Raw genomic sequence first — 21,511 nt, forward strand, 5'->3', positions numbered from 1 at the left:
TTTAAAAGATTATTGGATAAACATATGGATGATAATGGCATAGTGTAGGTTAGATGGCTTTTGTTTCGGTGCAACATCGTGGGCCGAAGGGCCTGTACTGCGCTGTATTGTTCTATGTTCTATGTTACGGTGAGGGGTATGGGATATATCAGAGTGTTACAGGGAGGGGTGTGGGGTATATCAGAGTGTTACAGTGAGGGATGTGGGGTATATCAGTGTTACAGTGAGGGGTGTGGGGTATATCAGAGTGTTACAGTGAGGGGTGTGGGGCATATCAGTGTTACAGTGAGGGTTGTGGGGTGTATCAGAGTGTTATAGTGAGGGGAGTGGGGTATATCAGAGTGTTACAGTGAGGGTTGTGGGGTATATCAGTGTTACAGTGAGGGATGTGGGGTATATCAGTGTTACAGTGAGGGTTGTGGGGTATATCAGAGTGTTAGAGTGAGGGGTGTGGGATATATCAGAGTGTTACAGTGAGGGGTGTGGGATATATCAGTGTTACAGTGAGCGGTGTGGGGTATATCAGAGTGTTCCAGTGAGGGGTGTGGGGTATATCAGTGTTACAGTGAGGAGTGTGGGGTATATCAGTGTTACAGTGAGGGTTGTGGGGTATATCAGTGTTACAGTGAGGGTTGTGGGGTATATCAGTGTTACAGTGAGGGGTGTGGGGTGTATCAGTGTTACAGTGAGCGGTGTGGGATATATCAGTGTGTTACAGTGAGGGGTGTGGGGTATATCAGTGTTACAGTGAGGGGTGTATCAGTGTTACAGTGAGGGGTGTGGGGTATATCAGTGTTAAAGTGAGGGTTGTGGGGTATATCAGTGTTACAGTGAGGGGTGTGGGGTGTATCAGTGTTACAGTGAGCGGTGTGGGATATATCAGTGTGTTACAGTGAGGGGTGTGGGGTATATCAGAGTGTTACAGTGAGGGGTGTGGGGTATATCAGTGTTACAGTGAGGGGTGTGGGGTATATCAGTGTTACAGTGAGGGGTGTGGGATATATCAGTGTTACAGTGAGGGGTGTGGGGTATATCAGTGTTACAGTGAGGGTTGTGGGGTATATCAGTGTTACAGTGAGGGGTGTATCAGTGTTACAGTGAGGGGTGTGGGGTGTATCAGTGTTACAGTGAGGGGTGTGGGATATATCAGTGTGTTACAGTGAGGGGTGTGGGGTATATCAGAGTGTTACAGTGAGGGGTGTGGGGTATATCAGTGTTACAGTGAGGGGTGTATCAGTGTTACAGTGAGGGTTGTGGGGTGTATCAGTGTTACAGTGAGGGCGGTGGGGTGTATCAGTGTTACAGTGAGGGGTGTGGGGTATATCAGTGTTACAGTGAGGGGTGTGGGGTATATCAGAGTGTTACAGTGAGGGGTGTGGGGTATATCAGTGTTACAGTGAGGGATGTGGGGTATATCAGTGTTACAGTGAGGGGTGTGGGATATATCAGTGTTACAGTGAGGGGTGTGGGGTATATCAGTGTTACAGTGAGGGTTGTGGGGTATATCAGTGTTACAGTGAGGGTTGTGGGGTATATCAGTGTTACAGTGAGGGGTGTGGGGTATATCAGTGTTACAGTGAGGGTTGTGGGGTATATCAGTGTTACAGTGAGGGTTGTGGGGTATATCAGTGTTACAGTGAGGGGTGTGGGGTGTATCAGTGTTACAGTGAGCGGTGTGGGATATATCAGTGTGTTACAGTGAGGGCTGTGGGGTGTATCAGTGTTACAGTGAGGGGTGTGGGGTATATCAGTGTTACAGTGAGGGTTGTGGGGTATATCAGAGTGTTACAGTGAGGGGTGTGGGATATATCAGGGTTACAGTGAGGGGTGTGGGGTATATCAGAGTGTTACAGTGAGGGGTGTGGGGTATATCAGTGTTACAGTGAGGGGTGTGGGATATATCAGAGTGTTACAGTGAGGGGTGTGGGGTATATCAGTGGTACAGTGAGGGGTGTGGGGTATATCAGTGTTACAGTGAGGGGTGTGGGGTATATCAGTGTTACAGTGAGGGGTGTGGGGTATATCAGTGTAACAGTGAGGGTTGTGGGGTATATCAGTGTAACAGTGAGGGGTGTGGGGTATATCAGTGTTACAGTGAGGGTTGTGGGATATATCAGTGTTACAGTGAGGGGTGTGGGGTATATCAGTGTTACAGTGAGGGGTGTGGGGTATATCAGTGTGTTACAGTGAGGGGTGTGGGGTATATCAGTGTTACAGTGAGGGGTGTGGGGTATATCAGTGTTACAGTGAGGGGTGTGGGGTGTATCAGTGTTACAGTGAGGGTTGTGGGGTATATCAGTGTTACAGTGAGGGCTGTGGGGTGTATCAGTGTTACAGTGAGGGGTGTGGGGTATATCAGTGTTACAGTGAGGGTTGTGGGGTATATCAGAGTGTTACAGTGAGGGGTGTGGGATATATCAGGGTTACAGTGAGGGGTGTGGGGTATATCAGAGTGTTACAGTGAGGGGTGTGGGGTATATCAGTGTTACAGTGAGGGGTGTGGGATATATCAGTGTTACAGTGAGGGGTGTGGGGTATATCAGTGTTACAGTGAGGGGTGTGGGGTATATCAGTGTTACAGTGAGGGGTGTGGGGAATATCAGTGTTACAGTGAGGGGTGTGGGGTATATCAGTGTAACAGTGAGGGTTGTGGGGTATATCAGTGTAACAGTGAGGGGTGTGGGGTATATCAGTGTTACAGTGAGGGTTGTGGGGTATATCAGAGTTTCAGTGAGGGGTATGGGATATATCAGTGTTACAGTGAGGGGTGTGGTGTATATCAGTGTTACAGTGAGGGGTGTGGGGTATATCAAAGTGTTACAGTGAGGGGTATGGGGTATATCAGTGTTACAGTGAGGGGTGTGGGGAATATCAGAGTGTTACAGTGAGGGGTGGGGGGTATATCAGTGTTACAGTGAGCGGTGTGGGGTGTATCAGTGTTACAGTGAGGGGTGTGGGGTGTATCAGTGAGGGGTGTGGAGTATATCAGAGTGTTACTGTGAGGGGTGTGGGGTATATCAGTGTTACAGTGAGGGTTGTGGGGTATATCAGTGTTACAGTGAGCGGTATGGGGTGTATCAGTGTTACAGTGAGGGGTGTGGGGTATATCAGTGTTACAGTGAGGGGTGTGGGGTATATCAGTGTTACAGTGAGGGTTGTGGGGTATATCAGTGTTACAGTGAGGGGTGTATCAGTGTTACAGTGAGGGGTGTGGGGTATATCAGTGTTACAGTGAGGGTTGTGGGGTATATCAGTGTTACAGTGAGGGGTGTCGGGTGTATCAGTGTTACAGTGAGGGGTGTGGGGCATATCAGTGTTACAGTGAGGGGTGTGGGGTGTATCAGTGTTACAGTGAGGGGTGTGGGGTATATCAGTGTTACAGTGAGGGTTGTGGGGTATATCAGTGTTACAGTGAGGGGTGTGGGGTGTATCAGTGTTACAGTGAGCGGTGTGGGATATATCAGTGTGTTACAGTGAGGGGTGTGGGGTATATCAGTGTTACAGTGAGGGGTGTGGGGTATATCAGTGTTACAGTGAGGGGTGTGGGGTATATCAGTGTTACAGTGAGGGGTGTGGGATATATCAGTGTTACAGTGAGGGGTGTGGGGTATATCAGTGTGTTACAGTGAGGGGTGTGGGGCATATCAGTGTTACAGTGAGGAGTGTGGGGTGTATCAGTGTTACAGTGAGGGGTGTGGGGTATATCAGTGTTACAGTGAGGGGTGTGGGGTATATCAGAGTGTTACAGTGAGGGTTGTGGGGTATATCAGTGTAACAGTGAGGGGTGTGGGGTATATCAGTGTTACAGTGAGGGTTGTGGGGTATATCAGTGTTACAGTGAGGGGTGTGGGGTATATCAAAGTGTTACAGTGAGGGGTATGGGGTATATCAGTGTTACAGTGAGGGGTGTGGGGTATATCAGAGTGTTACAGTGAGGGGTGTGGGGTATATCAGAGTGTTACAGTGAGGACTGTGAGGTATATCAGTGTTACAGTGAGGGGTGTGGGGTATATCAGAGTGTTACAGTGAGGGGTGTGGGGTATATCAGCGTGTTACAGTGAGGGGTGTGGGGTATATCAGAGTGTTACAGTGAGGGGTGTGGGGTATATCAGAGTGTTACAGTGAGGGATGTGGGGTATATCAGAGTGTTACAGTGAGGGGTGTGGGGTATATCAGTGTTACAGTGAGGGTTGTGGGGTATATCAGTGTTACAGTGAGCGGTATGGGGTGTATCAGTGTTACAGTGAGGGGTGTGGGGTATATCAGTGTTACAGTGAAGGGTGTGGGGTATATCAGTGTTACAGTGAGGGGTGTATCAGTGTTACAGTGAGGAGTGTAGGGTATATCAGAGTGTTACAGTGAGGGGTGTGGGGTATATCAGAGTGTTACAGTGAATGGGTGTGAGGTATATCAGTGTTACAGCGAGGGGTGTGGGGTATATCAATGTTACAGTGAGGGGTGTGGGGTATATCAGAGTGTTACAGTGAGGGGTGTGGGGTATATCAGTGTTACAGTGAGGGTTGTGGGGTATATCAGTGTTACAGTGAGGACTGTGGGGTATATCAGTGTTACAGTGAGCGGTATGGGGGTGTATCAGTGTTACAGTGAGGGGTGTGGGGTATATCAGTGTTACAGTGAAGGGTGTGGGGTATATCAGTGTTACAGTGAGGGCTGTGGGATATATCAGTGTTACAGTGAGCGGTATGGGGTGTATCAGTGTTACAGTGAGGGGTGTGGGATATATCTATGTTACAGTGAGGGGTGTGGGGTATATCAGTGTTACAGTGAGGGCTGTGGGGTATATCAGTGTTACAGTGAGGGGTGTGGGGTGTATCAGTGTTACAGGAGGGGTGTGGGGTATATCAGTGTTACAGTGAGGGTTGTGGGGTATATCAGTGTTACAGTGAGGGGTGTGGGATATATCAGAGTGTTACAGTGAGGGGTGTGGGATATATCTATGTTACAGTGAGGGGTGTGGGGTGTATCAGTGTTACAGTGAGGGGTATATCAGAGTGTTACAGTGAGGGGTGTGGGGTATATCAGTGTTACAGTGAGGGGTGTGGTGTATATCAGTGTTACAGTGAGGGGTGTGGGGTATATCAGAGTGTTACAGTGAGGGGTGTGGGGTATATCAGTGTTACAGTGAGGGGTATATCAGAGTGTTACAGTGAGGGGTGTGTGGTATATCAGAGTGTTACAGTGAGGGGTGTGGGGTATATCAGAGTGTTACAGTGAGGGGTGTGGGATATATCAGAGTGTTACAGTGAGGGGTGTGGGTATATCAGTGTTACAGTGAGGGGTGTGGTGTATATCAGTGTTACAGTGAGGGGTGTGGGGTATATCAGTGTTACAGTGAGGGGTGTGGGGTATATCAGTGTTACAGTGAGGGGTGTGGGGTATATCAGTGTTACAGTGAGGGGTGTGGGGCATATCAGTGTTACAGTGAGGGGTGTGGGGTATATCAGTGTTACAGTGAGGGTTTTGGGGTATATCAGTGTTACAGTGAGGGGTGTGGGGTATATCAGTGTTACAGTGAGAGGTGTGGGGTATATCAGTGTTACAGTGAGGGGTGTGGGGTATATCAGTGTTACAGTGAGGGGTGTGGGGTATATCAGTGTTACAGTGAGGGGTGTGGGGTATATCAGTGTTACAGTGAGAGGTGTGGTGTATATCAGTGTTACAGTGAGGGGTGTGGGGTATATCAGTGTTACAGTGAGGGGTGTGGGGTATATCAGTGTTACAGTGAGGGGTGTGGGGTATATCAGTGTTACAGTGAGGGGTGTGGGGCATATCAGTGTTACAGTGAGGGGTGTGGGGTATATCAGTGTTACAGTGAGGGTTTTGGGGTATATCAGTGTTACAGTGAGGGGTGTGGGATATATCAGTGTTACAGTGAGGGGTGTGGGGTATATCAGTGTTACAGTGAGGGGTGTGGGGTATATCAGTGTTACAGTGAGGGGTGTGGGGTATATCAGTGTTACAGTGAGAGGTGTGGGGTATATCAGTGTTACAGTGAGGGGTGTGGGGTATATCAGTGTTACAGTGAGGGGTGTGGGGTATATCAGAGTGTTACAGTGAGGGGTGTGGGGTATATTAGAGAGTTACAGTGAGGGGTGTGGGGTATATTAGAGAGTTACAGTGAGGGGTGTGGGGTATATTAGAGAGTTACAGTGAGGGGTGTAGGGTATATCAGAGTGTTACAGTGAGGGGTGTGGGTATATCAGTGTTACAGTGAGGGGTGTGGGGTATATTAGAGAGTTACAGTGAGGGGTGTGGGGTATATTAGAGAGTTACAGTGAGGGGTGTGGGGTATATCAGTGTTACAGTGAGGGGTGTGGGGTATATTAGAGAGTTACAGTGAGGGGTGTGGGGTATATCAGTGTTACAGTGAGGGGTGTGGGGTATATTAGAGAGTTACAGTGAGGGGTGTGGGGTATATTAGAGAGTTACAGTGAGGGGTGTGGGGTATATCAGAGTGCTACAGTGATGGGGTGATCCTCTTGGGCATTTTTGTGGAAAATGTGTTTGAAAATATAATTTGCCCAATCTGTGTCTGACGGATGCTGGATGGTGTCCTGGAGTTTATGGTCGGGCATCAATCCTGTGAATGCCAAGGCCGGAGAGTGGGAGAGTGGCTCTATTGTTCTTGTGCTGATTGCAAGCAGAGGCCCTGTACTTACGTGTGATAACATAGTCCTGTGTGACAGTCTGGCTCTGCTTTGCTTTTCGCTTTGTTTTCACTACACAGAGTTTCGCTCCTCTGCAAAACACAGTGTTCTGGTTAGTGAATTAAACATTATCCGAGGTTAAAAACCGACTCATCAAAGCCTGGGCCTCTGTGCTCAAGCTGCTGCCTGGAGTGAAAATGAAATGAAATGAAAATTGCTTATTGTCACAAGTCGGCTTCAAATGAAGTTACTGTGAAAAGCCCCTAGTCGCCACATTCCGGCGCCTGTTCGGGGCTGCAGAGGCGCGAGCCAGCTCTGAGGCTGGGGTGGGGTTTGGGATGTTCATCTTGTGCTGGGGCCTGCTCCTGCTCTATGACATGAGAGGCCTGGGTTGGGTTTGTTTAAGGCTAGAAATGGGGTTGCAACTGTGACCTGGGTTGGGTTCGTAGCCATTCAACTAATGCAATAGCTGCTCTTCTCCATGATGTGGGGCCAAGGCCTTTAATTAACCCAGACCAGTCAAATGTTGACGATGCAGAAATATTTTGTGACAATAATGGGAACAAATTTAATTGGCAATTTCAGTGAATAAATGCAATTCGGCACAGATTTATTAAAGGCAGATCATGTTTATCTCACTTAATCATATTGTTTCACTGAATAATGGAGAGGGTTCATGAGGGTCGTGCTTTTGTGGGCGTGAGGAATATCGGATCAGCCAAGATCCTATTGGATGGCGGAGCAGACACAGGGCCCAATGGCCCACTCCTGTTCCTATTTCCTACGGTCGTATGTTTTGATGTGTTTATTGCAAGCAAAAGACATTTGACATTTAATGTGATTTGATTTATTGCCACATGTACCGAAGTACAGTGAAAAGTATTTTTCTGTGGCCGAGGGAATGTACACAGTACGTACATAGTAGACAAAAAGAATAATCGACAGAGAACATTGACAAATGGTACATCGACAAACAATGATTGGTTACAGTGCGGAACAAGGGGCCAAACAAAGCAAATACATGAGCAAGAGCAGCATAGGGCATTTACCACATCATGGGCTTGCTACAGAAATTGAGGCCTGCAGTATTAAAAGGACATGAATGCAAAATTGGGCAAGGGACAAACGTTAACATGGTTCATGCCAGTTGAAGTAAGTCACAGAGCCAGTATCAATACTGCTCGTCTTCAGCCAGAGTTCCAGGTATTCCTTATTTATTTGTGTCCAAACACCCATAATCTGTCTCCCTTAACAATGTTACTGAAATTGACTGCTGAGGGGGCATGGGGGAGGTTTAATGTGTTGTGTGTGTGTGGGGGGGGGGGGGGGGGGGGTGCTTGTTGTAAATTGTAAAAGTGTTGAAAATTTGGAATAAAAAACTTTTTAAAAAACAATGCACATTGACAGGTTCCCCACTTTTGTTTGGATTGAAACTTTTGAAAATACAAGAACAATCTTTTAAATTAATCGAAAGTTAATATAATTGCTGAAGAGACAGTCGAAGCTTTTCATCCTGCACTCGTCAGGATACTTTGCAAGAATACCAATATAAGAAGAAAGCAATTTAAAGTGAATGGAAGAGAGTGCTGATTGGTTGGCAAATGGATTCTGATTCGTAGAGGCGTTTGCCATGGAGAATGCGCCAGTTGATACATGGAAACATAAATGGAAGCAGGAGGCGGCCATTCGGCCCTTCAAGCCTGCTCCCCATTCATTATGATCATGGCCGATCATCAAGTTCAATACCCTGATCCCGCCTTCCCCCCATATTCCTTGAGCTATTTAGCCCCAAGAGCTGTATCTAATTCCTTGTTGAAATTACACAACATTTTGGCCTCAACTACTTTCTGTGGGAGTGAATTCCACAGATTCGCCGCTCTCTGGGTGAAGAAATTTCTCCTCACCTCAGTCCCTTATCCTCAAACTATGACCCCTAGTTCTGGACTCCCCACCATCGGGAACATTCTTTCTGAATCTACCCTGTCTAATCCTGTTAGAATTTTATACATTTCTGGGATATCCCCTCTCACTCTTCTAAACTCCAGTGAATATAATCCTGTCTCTCCTCATATGACAGTCCTGCCATCCCAGGAATCAACCTGGTAAACCTTTGCTGCTCTCCCTCCATAGCAAGAACATGTAGGCCAGACCAGGTAAGGGTGGCAGATTTCCTTCCTGAAGGGACATTCGTGACCCAGGTGGGTTTGTATGACAATCGACAATGGTTTCATGGTCATCAGCAGACTTTTAATTCCAGATATTTTTTTTGAGTTTAAATTCCACCGCCTGCTGTGGTGGGATTCGTACCCGGGTCCCCAGATCATTATCCTGGGATTCTGGGTCCAGCGATAATACCATTACACCACCGTCTCCCACACTAAGGGGACATTAAGGGAAGGTATTAAACAGGAAATCAAAAATGCTTGTAATAAGGATACAACAGTAATCATGGGTGACTTATTTTACACAGAGATTGGACAAACCAAACTAAGCAATGGTCTAGTGGAGGAGTTATTCCTGGAGTGCGTATGCGCTGGCTTTTTAGACCAATCCGTTGAGGAACCAACCAGAGAATGGGGTATTCTAGACTGGGCTGTGCAACGAGAAAAGTTTAATTAACAATTTTAGGAGCTGGTTTAGCACAGTGGGCTAAACAGCTGGTTTGTAATGCAGAACAAGGCCACCAGCGCAGGTTTAATTCCCATACCGGCCTCCCCAAACAGGCGCCGGAATGTGGCGACTAGGGGTTTTTCACAGTAACTTCATTGAAGCCTCCTTGCAAATGCAGTAGTGATAATTTACCAAAATTCACTAGACTCTGGGGTGGTCCCGGCGGATTGGAAATTAGCAAATGTGACACCACTGTTTAAAAAAGGAGGTAGGCAGAAAGCGGGTAATTATAGGCCAGTGAGCTTAACTTCGGTAGTAGGGAAGATGCTGGAATCTATCATCAAGGAAGAAATAGAGAGGCACCTGGATGGAAATTGTCCCATTGGACAGACGCAGCATGGGTTCATAAAGGGCAGGTCGTGCCTAACTAATTTAGTGGAAATTTTTGAGGACATTACCAGTGTGGTAGATAACGGGGAGCCAATTGATGTGGTATATCTGGATTTCCAGAAAGCCTTTGACAAGGTGCCACACAAAAGGTTGCTGCATAAGATAAAGATGCATGGCGTTAAGGGTAAAGTAGTAGCATGGATAGAGGATTGGTTAATTAATAGAACGCAAAGAGTGGAGATTAGTGGGTGTTTCTCTGGTTGGCAATCAGTAGTTAGTGGTGTCCCTCAGGGATCAGTGTTGGGCCCACAATTGTTCACAATTTACATAGCTGATTTGGAGTTGGGGACCAAGTGCAATGTGTCCAAGTTTGCAGACGACACTAAGATGAGTGGTAAAGCAAAAAGTGCAGAGGATACTGGAAGTCTGCAGAGGGATTTGGATAGGTTAAGTGAATGGGCTAGGGTCTGGCAGATGGAATACAATATTGACAAATGTGAGGTTATCCATTTTGGTAGGAATAAAAGCAAAAGGGATTATTATTTAAATGACAAAATATTAATATTAAAAATGCTGCTGTGCAGAGAGATCTGGGTGTGCTAGTGCATGAGTCTCAAAAAGTTGGTTTACAGGTGCAACAGGTGATTAAGAAGGCAAATGGAATTTTGTCCTTCATTGCTAGAGGGATGGAGTTTAAGACTAGGGAGGTTCTGCTGCAATTGTATAAGGTGTTAGTGAGGCCACACCTTAAGTATTGTGTTCAGTTTTGGTCTCCTTACCTGAGAAAGGATGTACTGGCGCTAGAGGGTGTGCAGAGGAGATTCACTAGGTTAATCCCAGAGCTGAAGGGGTTGGATTACGAGGGGAGGTTGAGTAGACTGAGACTGTAGTCGTTGGAATTTAGAAGGATGAGGGGAGATCTTATAGAAACATATAAGATTATGAAGGGAATAGATAGGATAGATGCGGACAGGTTGTTTCCACTGGCGGGTGAAAGCAGAACTAGGGGGCATAGCCTCAAAATAAGGGGAAGTAGATTTAGGACTGAGTTTAGGAGGAACTTCTTCACCCAAAGGGTTGTGAATCTATGGAATTCCTTGCCCAGTGAAGCAGTAGAGGCTCCTTCATCAAATGTTTTTAAGATAAAGATAGATAGTTTTTTGAAGAATAAAGAACAAAGAAATGTACAGCACAGGAACAGGCCCTTCGGCCCTCCAAGCCCGTGCCGACCATACTGCCCGACTAAACTACAATCTTCTACACTTCCTGGGTCCGTATCCTTCTATTCCCATCCTATTCATATATTTATCAAGATGCCCCTTAAATGTCCCTATCGTCCCTGCTTCCACTACCTCCTCCGGTAGTGAGTTCCAGGCACCCACTACCCTCTGCGTAAAAAACTTGCCTCGTACATCTACTCTAAACTTTGCCCCTCTCACCTTAAACCTATGCCCCCTAGTAATTGACCCCTCTACCCTGGGGAAAAGCCTCTGACTATCCACTCTGTCTATGCCCCTCATAATTTTGTATACCTCTATCAGGTCGCCCCTCAACCTCCTTCGTTCCAGTGAGAACAAACTGAGTTTATTCAATCGCTCCTCATAGCTTATGCCCTCCATACCAGGCAACATTCTGGTAAAAAGGGATTAAGGGTTATGGTGTTCGGGCCAGAAAGTGGAGCTGAGTCCACAAAAGATCAGCCATGATCTCATTGAATGGCGGAGCAGGCTCGAGGGGCCAGATGGCCGACTCCTGCTCCTAGTTCTTATGACAATAAGCGATTATTATTATTGTTGTGTGGGGTCCATTGGGGAAGTGCTACCATCATATTATAGAATTCTTCATTAAGATGGAGAGTGAAGTAGTCGAATGTGAAACTAGGGTCCTGAATCTAAAGGGAACTATGAGGTGCGAGTTGGTGAGAGTAGATTGAGGAACCTCACAAAAGGGGTTGACGTTGGAAAGGCAATGGTTCATAATCGTGTGCAGGAATTACCATCGAAATTCATTCCTGTCTGGCACAAAACCAGAGGAAAGGACGCTCACCATGGCTGACAAAAGCATTGTCATGTGAGAGTACCTTTCAGAAATAGGTGTTTAAGAAATGTACCTTTATGAAATGGGGCTGCTCATGTTACTGGAGTGATGTCAGAGTATGGGTGGAGCTGAGCTCTACTCTGGATCGGCGCAGGCTGGGAGGGCCAAAGGGCCTGTTCTTGTGCTGTAATTTTCTTTGTTCTTTGAACAGAGGGATCTCGAGGTCCACGTACATAGATCCCTCAAAGTTGCCACCCAGGTTGATAGGGTTGTTAAGAAGGTGTATGGTGTGTTGGCTTTCATTAACAGGGGGGTTGAGGTTAAGAGCCGCGAGGTTTTGCTGCAGCTTTATAAAACCCTAGTTAGACCACACTTGGAATATTGTGTCCAGTTCTGGTCGCCTCATTATAGGAAGGATGTGGATGCTGTGGAGAGGGTACAGAGGAGATTTACCAGGATGCTGCCTGCACTGGACAGCATGTCTTATGAAGAAAGGTTGAGGGAGCTAGGATTTTCTCACTGGAGCGAAGAAGGGAGAGAGGTGACTTGATAGAGGTGGACAAGGTGATGAGAGGCATGGATAGAGTGGATAGCCAGAGACTTTTCCCCAGGGTGGAAATGGCTGTCACGAGGGGACATAATTTTAAGGTGATTGGAGGAAGGTACAGGGGAGATGTCAGAGGTCGGTTCTTTACACAGAGAGTGGTGGGTGTGTGGAATGCACTGCCAGCAGAGGTGGTGGAGTCAGAGTCATTCGGGACATTTAAGCGACTCTTACGACAGGCACATGGAAGGGGTGTAGGTTAGGTTGATTTTAGATTAGGATAAATGGTCAGCACAACATCGTGGGCTGAAGGGCCTGCACTGTGCTGTACAATTCTATGTACTTCTGCTTTTTAGTTTCAGTTTGAGAAAAAGCTTGAGTGTGTCTGTGTTTTTCAGTGAGCTGCATCTGGAGTTAAAACAAAGGGCTGTACTGTTGATCTCTGCCATCCAAAGACTATCTATGGATCATTTGGTGAACCCAGAATTGTAAAAGGTCTCAGTATTGAATGTAAACCTAATGCGCTCCTGTTAAGTCTTTTGGATGTTAAAAGGGACAGCTTACAGGGTTACTTAGGGTTGTAGTCTTTGGGGTTGTAGTTGAATTAATGGTTGCTTAGATGTTCACTGTTTGTTTTTAAAAAAAGGTTAACTTGCGTTCATAGAATAAATATTGTTTTATTTTTTAAAAATACTTGTCCATTTCTGCTGTCCCACACCTGTAGAGTGGGCCGTGTGTTCCCCATACCACAATCTATTAAAAGTTGTGGGTCAGGTGAACTCCATGATACACTGTGGGGTTCTCTAAGCCCTGACGCATAACAGCATTTAGGGATAATATTAAATCCAAAGAGGAGACATATAAATTTGCTACAGAAAGCAGCGAGCCTGATGATTGGGAGCATTTTAAAATTCAGCAAAAGAGGACAAAAAATGTAATCAAGAAGGAAAAATAGAGAATGAGAGTAAAATTGCAGGGAACACAGAAACTGACTGCAAACGTTTCTATAAATATGTGAAGAGGTAGAGATTAAAGACAAACGCAGTGTCCTCACAGTAAGAAGCCGGGGAAATTACAATGGGGAAGAAAGAAATGGCAGAGGAATTGAACACGTACTTTGGTTCTGTCTTCACAATCGAGAGCACAATAACCCCCAGAAATGTTAGGGAAGCAAAGGTCCAGTGAGAGGGCGGAATCGAAGGAAATCAGGATGAGTAAGAAAATAGTGACGGGGCAATCAATGGGGTTAGCGGCTGACAAATCACCAGGGCCTGATAATCACCATCCCAGAGTGTTAAAGGACGCGACACTGGAAATAGTGGATGCATTGGTGGCCATCTTCCAAAATTCCAAAGACTCAGGTGCAGTTCCTGCAGATTGGAGGGGGCTAAATGTAACCACAATACTGAAAAGGGGAGAGAGAAAAGGGAGAATTACAGCCCAATTAGCTTGACATTAGTAGTGGGGAAGATGTTGTGAGTCTATATGTGATAACAGAATATTTGGAAAGCATTAATGGGATTGGACAAAGCCAGCGTGGGTTGTTTTTATTCGTTCCTGCGAAGTCGCAGGCTGTGCCTGAGGCAAATCATGCTCAACAAATCGACTGGAGTTTTTTGAGGATGTAAATGATAAAGTAGATCAGGGAGAACCAGTGGATGTGGTGTATTTGGATCGTGAAAAGGCTTTTGATAAGATCCCTCATAAGAGGTTCTTGGGCAAAATTAAAGCAAATGGGATGGGGGATAATGGATCGAGAATCGGTTGACAGACGGGAAACCGAGAATGGGAATAAATGGTGTAGGAGCGTTTTCAAGGACTGAGTATTGAGCTGGATTTTACGTGTGTTCCTCCCTCTTAGTTACAGCTCAGCTGAACACAAAGACCTGCGGATACATAAACTCTGGTTAAGATGACTTTATTTTTCCAAGCTTGGTCAACGTGCGAGGGAGAGTGATTTGGATAAATGCCAAAACCAATCTGCTTTACACTGGTGCAGATGCCCCAATTATACAATTTTCCAAAAATCAATAGCCCACCCCAGTTGGACTTGATCGAATCTTTGAAGCTGTCAATTTTATATTGACCAGTGAAATTTACTTCAAGCAACATGATGACTGTGATCAGCTCATGATTGAGCCCCATCTTGCGATCCTTTGTTTACCAGGACACTTTATCCATTATGTTTTGTTTTGCTGCCCTTCCGTACGTTACTTCTCTCAGCCAGGTCCTGCCCAGCTCATTGTTTGTCTGGGTGCAGGATGTTGAAGCTGGTTTCTTTTTACACCATGGATTGTCTGAACAGGATATTGGGGCCGGTGATAACAACTGCTTATTGAGCTGGCTGTATTGCTTACCACACTATTTCTGCCTGATTCTGTTTGTCTTAGAAACATGGGCAAGTTAGGTGGCTTAAATCCCATCATGCATTTCAGCCACTACTTTTAGCAAGAGTTTAAATGCGTATTACTTCTATGTTTAAAAATACATGCTTAATGGTTAATACTGATTCCTTTCTAGGATTAGTCTCAATTCTCAATAAACTAACTTATGTAGAGCTACTTTAGTGTTTTCCGAGCTTTTCGGTGTTCAGGGATCTCATCTCCGGACACCCCCTTCAAATGGGTGTTTTTCCGAGTGTTAGGCAGTGACTAGTGGGGTATCACAGAGATCAATGCTGTTCATGATATATATATATATATATATATATAAATCTAAATGACCTGGATGAGGGAACCAAATGTAACATTCCCAAGTTGGCGATGACACAAAAATTGGGTGGAATTGACAGGGGGACACAGTGATTTCGACAATTTGAGCCAGGTTCCAGAGGATTGGAGAATAGACAATAAGAACAAAGAACAATACAGCACAGGAACAGGTCCTTTGGCCCTCCAAGCTTGTACCAGTCATGATAGCATCCTTGGCCAAAACCCTCAGCACTTCCTAGTGCCGTATCCCTCTGTACCCATCCTGTCCATGTGTTTGTCAAGATGCCTTTTGAACACCGTTAATGTATCTGCTTCCACAGCCTCCCCTGGCAACGCGTTCCAGGCACTCACCACCCTCTGTGTAAAAAAACCTGCCTCGTACATCTCCTCTAAACTTTGCCCCAGGGACCTTAAACCTATGCCCCCTGGTGCCTGACCCCTCCACCCTGGGAAAGAGTGCCTGCCCATCCACTCTATCCATGCCCCTCGTAATCTTGTCGACCTCGATCAGGTCATCCCTCAACCTCCATCGTTCTAACAAAAACAGTCTGAGTCTATTCAGCTTCTCCGCATATCTGGTAATCCAGACCAACCAGGCAACGTCCTGGTAAACCTCCTCTGCACCCTCTCTAAAGCCTCCACATCCTTCTGGTAGTGTGGCGACCGGAATTGTGCGCAATATTCCTAGTGCAGCCACACCAGAATTTTATACAACTGTAGCATGACTTGCCAACTCCGGTACTCAATGCCCCGGCTGATGAAGGCATGCTTGGCCTATGCCTTCTCAATCACCTTGGCACAGAGGCATAGACAGGGTAGATAGTTCGAGGCTTTTCCCCAGTGTGTAAGTGACAATTACAGGGGGCACAGGTTGAAGGTGAGAGGGGGAAAGTTTAAGGGAGATGTGCGGGGTAAGTTTTTCACACAGAGAGTGGTGGGTGCCTGGAACGCGCTGCCAGAGGATGTGGTGGAAGCAGCACATTAGCAACATTTAAGAGGCATCTGGATGGGTCGATGAATAGGGAGGAAATAGAGGGATACGGACCGAGTAAGGGCAGAAGTTTTTTTTTAAAAGTTAGGGCATCATGATCGGTGCAGTCGTGGGCCTGTTCCTGTGCTATACTTATCTTTATTTTCAGTGAAGAAACACGTGGTAGATGCAGTACATTGTGGCTAAATGTGAAATTATACACTGTTGTGTGAAAAGCAGAAAGGAACAGTATTATTTACTCAGTAATATATTGGGATCGGAGTGTCCATGTACAACAGTCAATGAAAGTGGAGTGGCTGGTGCAACAGACAATTCAGAAGGCAAATGATATGTTGGCCTTCATTGCAAGAGGATTTTAAATCTGAAGTCGAGATTCTTACTGCAGTTATACGGGGCCTTGGTGAGGCCAAACCTTGAGTAGTGTGAGCAGTTTTGGTCTCCCTATTTAAAAAAGGATATATTTGCCATGGGGGAGAGCAGCAAAGATTCATTAGGCTGACACCGGGGTTGGCGGGCTTGTCCTATGAGGAGGTATTCACGAGAGTTTAGGAGAGAGGAAATCTGATTTGTATCAGATCTGGACGGACTGGATGCAGGGAGGATGTTTTCTCTGGTTGGGGCATCTAGAATCGGGGAACACAGTCTCAGGATAAGAGGTAGACTATTTAGGACTGAGATGAAGGAAATATTTATTCGCTGAAAGGATAGTGAACGTGAGGAATTCTCTACCACAGGAGGCGGTGGAGGCCGGGTCACTGAATGTAGCAGAGAAAGAGGTCAGTAATGCTTTAGATTTTAATGGCATCAAGGGGGAGGGGGGAATATGGCATTGAGATCGAGGGTCAGCCATAGAAACATAGAAAATAGGTGCAGGAAAGGCCATTCGGCCCTTCGAGCCAGCACTACCATTCAATATGACCATGGCTGATCATGCAGATTCAGTATCCCACTCCCGCTTCCTCTCCGTACCCCTTTATCCCTTTAGCCGCAAGGGCCATGTCCAGCTCCCTCTTGAATATATCCAACAAACTGGCCCCAACAGCTTTCTGTGGGAGAGAATTCCACAAGCTCACACCTCTCTGAGAGAAGAAGTTCTTCCTCATCTCAGTCCTGAATGGCTGACCCCCTTATTCTTAGGCTGCGACCCCGAGTTCTAGGCGTCCCCAACATCGGGAACATTCTTAATTAATTTCAATTAAAGGGCAATTTAGCGTGGCCAATCCACCCAGCCTGTACACCTTTGGGTTGTGGGGGTGAAACCCACGCAGACACAGGGAGAATGTGCAAACTCCACACGGACAGTGACCCAGAGCCGGGATCGAACTTGGGTCCTTGGCGGCGTGAGGCAGCAGTGCTAACCACTGCGCCACCGTGCCCTCTGCGTTGTGAGGCAGCAGTGCTAACGTGGTTGCTGGTTTAGCAGTGGGCTAAACAGCTGGCGTATCATGCAGTACAAGGCCAGCAGCGCGGGTTCAATTCCTGTTCCAGCCTCCCTGAACAGGCGCCGGAATGTGGCGACTAGGGGCTTTTCACAGTAACTTCATTGAAGCCTACTTGTGACAATAAGCGATTATTATTAACCACCGTGCTGCCCAAATTTCTATATTTTTATGATAAGGGTATACACAGTCTGGTGCTGGCATCTTTCCAACCAAACGAATTGGAACAATCACTGCTTACCGTTGGCTCTTTCCTGGGTGATAGTACACTTTTGCCAGTCCATTTCCTGTCCCCACCATGATCTGGTTCAGCTTTGGGTGCCACAGGCAACGAATAACGCTCTGAAAAAGGAACAGAAAATGCACTTAGTCTGGAGAAACCATAACTGTCCAGAGCTAACTCTACAGCTGTACGCGATGGTGCTGAGAAAATAGACAGCAAAGTTGAAAAACATGACAACTTGCATCCAGAAACTATCTTCCACATCTCAAAACATTTGAAGGTATTTCACAAGAGGTGACAGGAAAGAAAACACCCCAGGCCAGAGATATTAGCAGGCGGCGAGTCAAAAAATGGTAACTGCTGAGTGTGAAGTTTAATGGAGAAGATAAAGTTGGTGATGTGGAAGGGATTTCCAATGACTGTGGCGTAAGAAGCTGGAGAATGGGAGATTCACAAGAGGCGTCATATTCGAGAAAAAGGGATAAAAGCTGACAAATCCCCAGGACCGGGTCCTACGCCCCAGTCTTCGAAAAGAGCCAGAGTTTTACAACACAGAGGTCAGGTCCTTTGGCCCATCCTGTCTGTGGTGACCATCAAACCCCTATCTATACTCATCCCATTTTCCAGCGCTTCCGTAGCCTTGTGTGACTGGCGTTTCTCAAGTGCTCATTTAAATGCTTCTTAATTGTTGTGAGTATTCCCGCCCCTTCTACCCTTTCAGGCAATGAGTTCCAGAATCCTAAGTTACATCATATCGCAAAGGCCAGTGGCAGGCTGGAAGATTGGGAAAGTTGCAAACATAAACGAAGGGACACTAAAAAAAGTAATTAAAAAAGGTCAGGTAAATTATGCAAAAAAACTAGCACAGAATATCAACAAGCACAGCAAAATCTTCTACAGGTACATAAAAAGGAAGAGAGTCGCGAAGGTGAATGTTGGTCCTTTGGAAGGTGAAACTGGTGAGTTAATTATGGGAACACATCAATGGCGGAGATGCAAAGTCAATACTTTGCCTCAGTTTTCACAGTGGACGACGCTAGTACCATTCCCATTGGAACGGGCATTTCACAGGGAATAGAAAGGGTGGAACTTGGAGCATTCCGCCTCAATAGGAAAACGGTACTAAACAAACTCTGGGATTGAGGGCAGACAAGTCCCCAGGGCCCAATGGCCGACATCCTAGGGTGTTAAAGGAAGTGGCAGCGGAGATAATGGACCCATTGGTTATAATATTCCAAAATTTCCTGGACACAGGAAAGGTTCCAGTGGATTGGAAAAATGCGAACGTAACGCCCTTATTCAAAAAGGGAGGGAGGCAGAATGTGGGAAATTACAGACCAGTTAGTTTAACATCTGTTGTTGGAAAATTATTAGAATCAATCAAGGACGTAATATCAGGACATTTGGAAAGTCAAAATGCAATCCCTCAGAGTCAGCGTGGTTTGTGAAGGGCAAATCATGTTTGACTCATTTGCTGGAGTTCTTCGAAGATGTAACAAGCAAAGTGGATAATGGGGATCCTGTAGATGTCGTATATCTGGAGTTCCGGAAGGCGTTTGATAAGGTGCCGCACAGAAGGTTAATTCACAAGGTTAGATCACATGGGATTAGGGATAATTTATTATCTTGGATAGAAGATTGGCTGCCGGACAGGAAACAGAGAGCGAGGATGAATGGGTCTTTTCCTGGATGGCAAGATGTAACTAGTGGGGGTGCCACAGGGTTCTGTCCCTGGGTCCCAGCTATTTACAATCTATATTAACGACTTGGATACAGGGATAGAAGGTTCTATAGCCAGATTTGCAGGCGACACAATAATAAGTGGGACAGTACGTTGCAATGAGGAGATAAGAACCTTACAAATGGACATAGATAGGTTAGGAGAGTGAGTCAAAATGTGGCTGATGGAGTTTAGCGTGGATAAGTATGAGGTCATGCATTTTAGTCAAAAAAATGGAAAGGCAACTTATTATCTCAATGGGGAGAGACTTCGGGGAGCTCCCATGTAGAGAGGTCTGGGGGTCCTCGTGTATGAGTCACAGAAAACAAGCATTGCAGGTGCAGCAGGTCACAAGGAAAGCAAATGGAATGTTGGCATTTATAGCAAAAGGAATTGAGTATAAAGGTGAGGAAGTGTAGTTACAGCGACACAAAGCATTGGTAAGACCGCACCTGGAGTATTGGGTACAGTTTTGGTCCCTTTATTTGAGGAAAGATGTAGTGACATTAGGGGCAGTTCAGAGGAGGGTCACTAGGTTGATTCCAGAGATGAGGGTTTGTTGTATGAGGAGAGATCGAACAGTTTAGGCCGATACTCGCTCGAGTTTAGAAGAATGAGGGGAGATCTAATTGAGGTATACAAGACGCTAAAAGGTCTGGATAAAGTAGACGTGGAGCTGATGCTGCCTCTTGTGGGGATTCTAGAACAAGAGGTCATAATCTTAAAATGAGAGGTAGCAAATTTAACACAGAGTTGAGGAGAAACTATTTCTCCCAAAGGGCTGTGAATCTGTGGAATTCGCTGCCCCAGAGTGCGGTGCATGCTGGGACAGTGAGTAAATTTAAGGAGGAGTTAGACAGATTTTTAATTGGGAATGGGTTGAGGGGTTATGGAGAACGGGCAGGACGGTGGAGTTGAGGCCAGGGTGGGATCAGCCACGATCGCATTGAGGGTGTGAGGCTCGGGAGGCTACATTACCTCCTCCCGCTCCTCGGTCATGTGTTCCAGGGTGGAGATTCTCTGGCTGATTTTGCAATCCAGTCTGTAACATTGTAGGTCGCGGAAGATAAACAGATCAGCCATGATAGAATGGCGAAGCAGACTCGATGGGTTGAATGGCCTAATTCTGCTCCGATATCTTATGAACTTATGAAACAGCCTCAGTCACAAAAACATCCACAACAATTACCCTTTGGAATAAAATTCTTTTTTTTTTTTAATTTAAAAAATGATAATTTGAAGGGGCAATTTAGCGTGGCCAATCCACCTAACCTGCACATCTTTGGGTTGTGGGAGTGAAACCTACGCAAACACGGGGAGAATGTACAAACTCCACACGGACAGTGACCCAGAGCCGGGATCGAACCTGGGACCTCGATGTCATGAGACAGCAGTGCTAACCACTACTCCACCGTGCTGCCCCGAAACCTGCAGGATTGTGAGAGGATTTGCCAGGGTGGATACTGAGAAGAAGCTTCCCTATGTGGGAGAAATTACAACGAGGGGACACAGTTTTAAAAATAAGGGGTCTCCCATTTAAGATGAGAATTTCTTTCTCAGAGGGTCTCAGTGTTAGATCGTATCTTGAAGAACAAGAGAGTCAAAGGTTATTGAATCATCGAATCCCTGCAGTGCAGAAGGAGGCCTTCGGCCCACTGAGTCTGCTCCGACCCTTCGAAAGAACACTCTACACATGTCCACTCACCTACCCACCCCGTCCTTTCTCCGTAACCTCATGAACTATCCTGCACATCCCTGGACATTATGGGGCAGGTTCGCATGTCCAATCCACCTAACCTGCACCTATCTCTGGACTGGGGAGGAAACCGGAGCAGCCGGAGGAAACCCACGCAGGCATGGGGAGAACTTGCAAACTCCACAGTAACCAGAATTGAACCCGGGTCCCTGGCACTGTGAGGCAGCAGTGTTAACCCGGGTCCCTGGCACTGTGAGACAGTAGTGTTAACCCGGGTCCCTGGCACTGTGTGACAGCAGTGTTAACCCGGGTCCCTGGCACTGTGAGACAGCAGTGTTAACCCGGGTCCCTGGCACTGTGAGACAGCAGTGTTAACCCGGGTCCCTGGCACTGTGAGACAGTAGTGTTAACCCGGGTACCTGGCACTGTGTGACAGCAGTGTTAACCCGGGTCCCTGGCACTGTGAGACAGCAGTGTTAACC

General features: G+C 46.4%; 1 protein-coding gene across 1 annotated transcript in view; it reads right to left on the reverse strand.

The window, feature by feature from the left end:
- Positions 1-21,511, reverse strand: part of LOC140429043 (WD repeat-containing protein 70) — a 208,128-nt gene that overhangs the window by 36,098 nt on the left and 150,519 nt on the right. Inside the window, exons 14-15 of the mRNA XM_072515572.1 lie at positions 17,632-17,732; positions 6,681-6,760 (exon numbers count right to left, since the gene is read on the reverse strand). Coding sequence (XP_072371673.1) covers positions 6,681-6,760; positions 17,632-17,732 — 181 coding nt within the window. The remainder of the gene's footprint in view (positions 1-6,680; positions 6,761-17,631; positions 17,733-21,511) is intronic.

This window comes from Scyliorhinus torazame, chromosome 9, assembly GCF_047496885.1.
Source record: "Scyliorhinus torazame isolate Kashiwa2021f chromosome 9, sScyTor2.1, whole genome shotgun sequence".
Classification (NCBI taxonomy): Eukaryota; Metazoa; Chordata; class Chondrichthyes; order Carcharhiniformes; family Scyliorhinidae; genus Scyliorhinus; species Scyliorhinus torazame.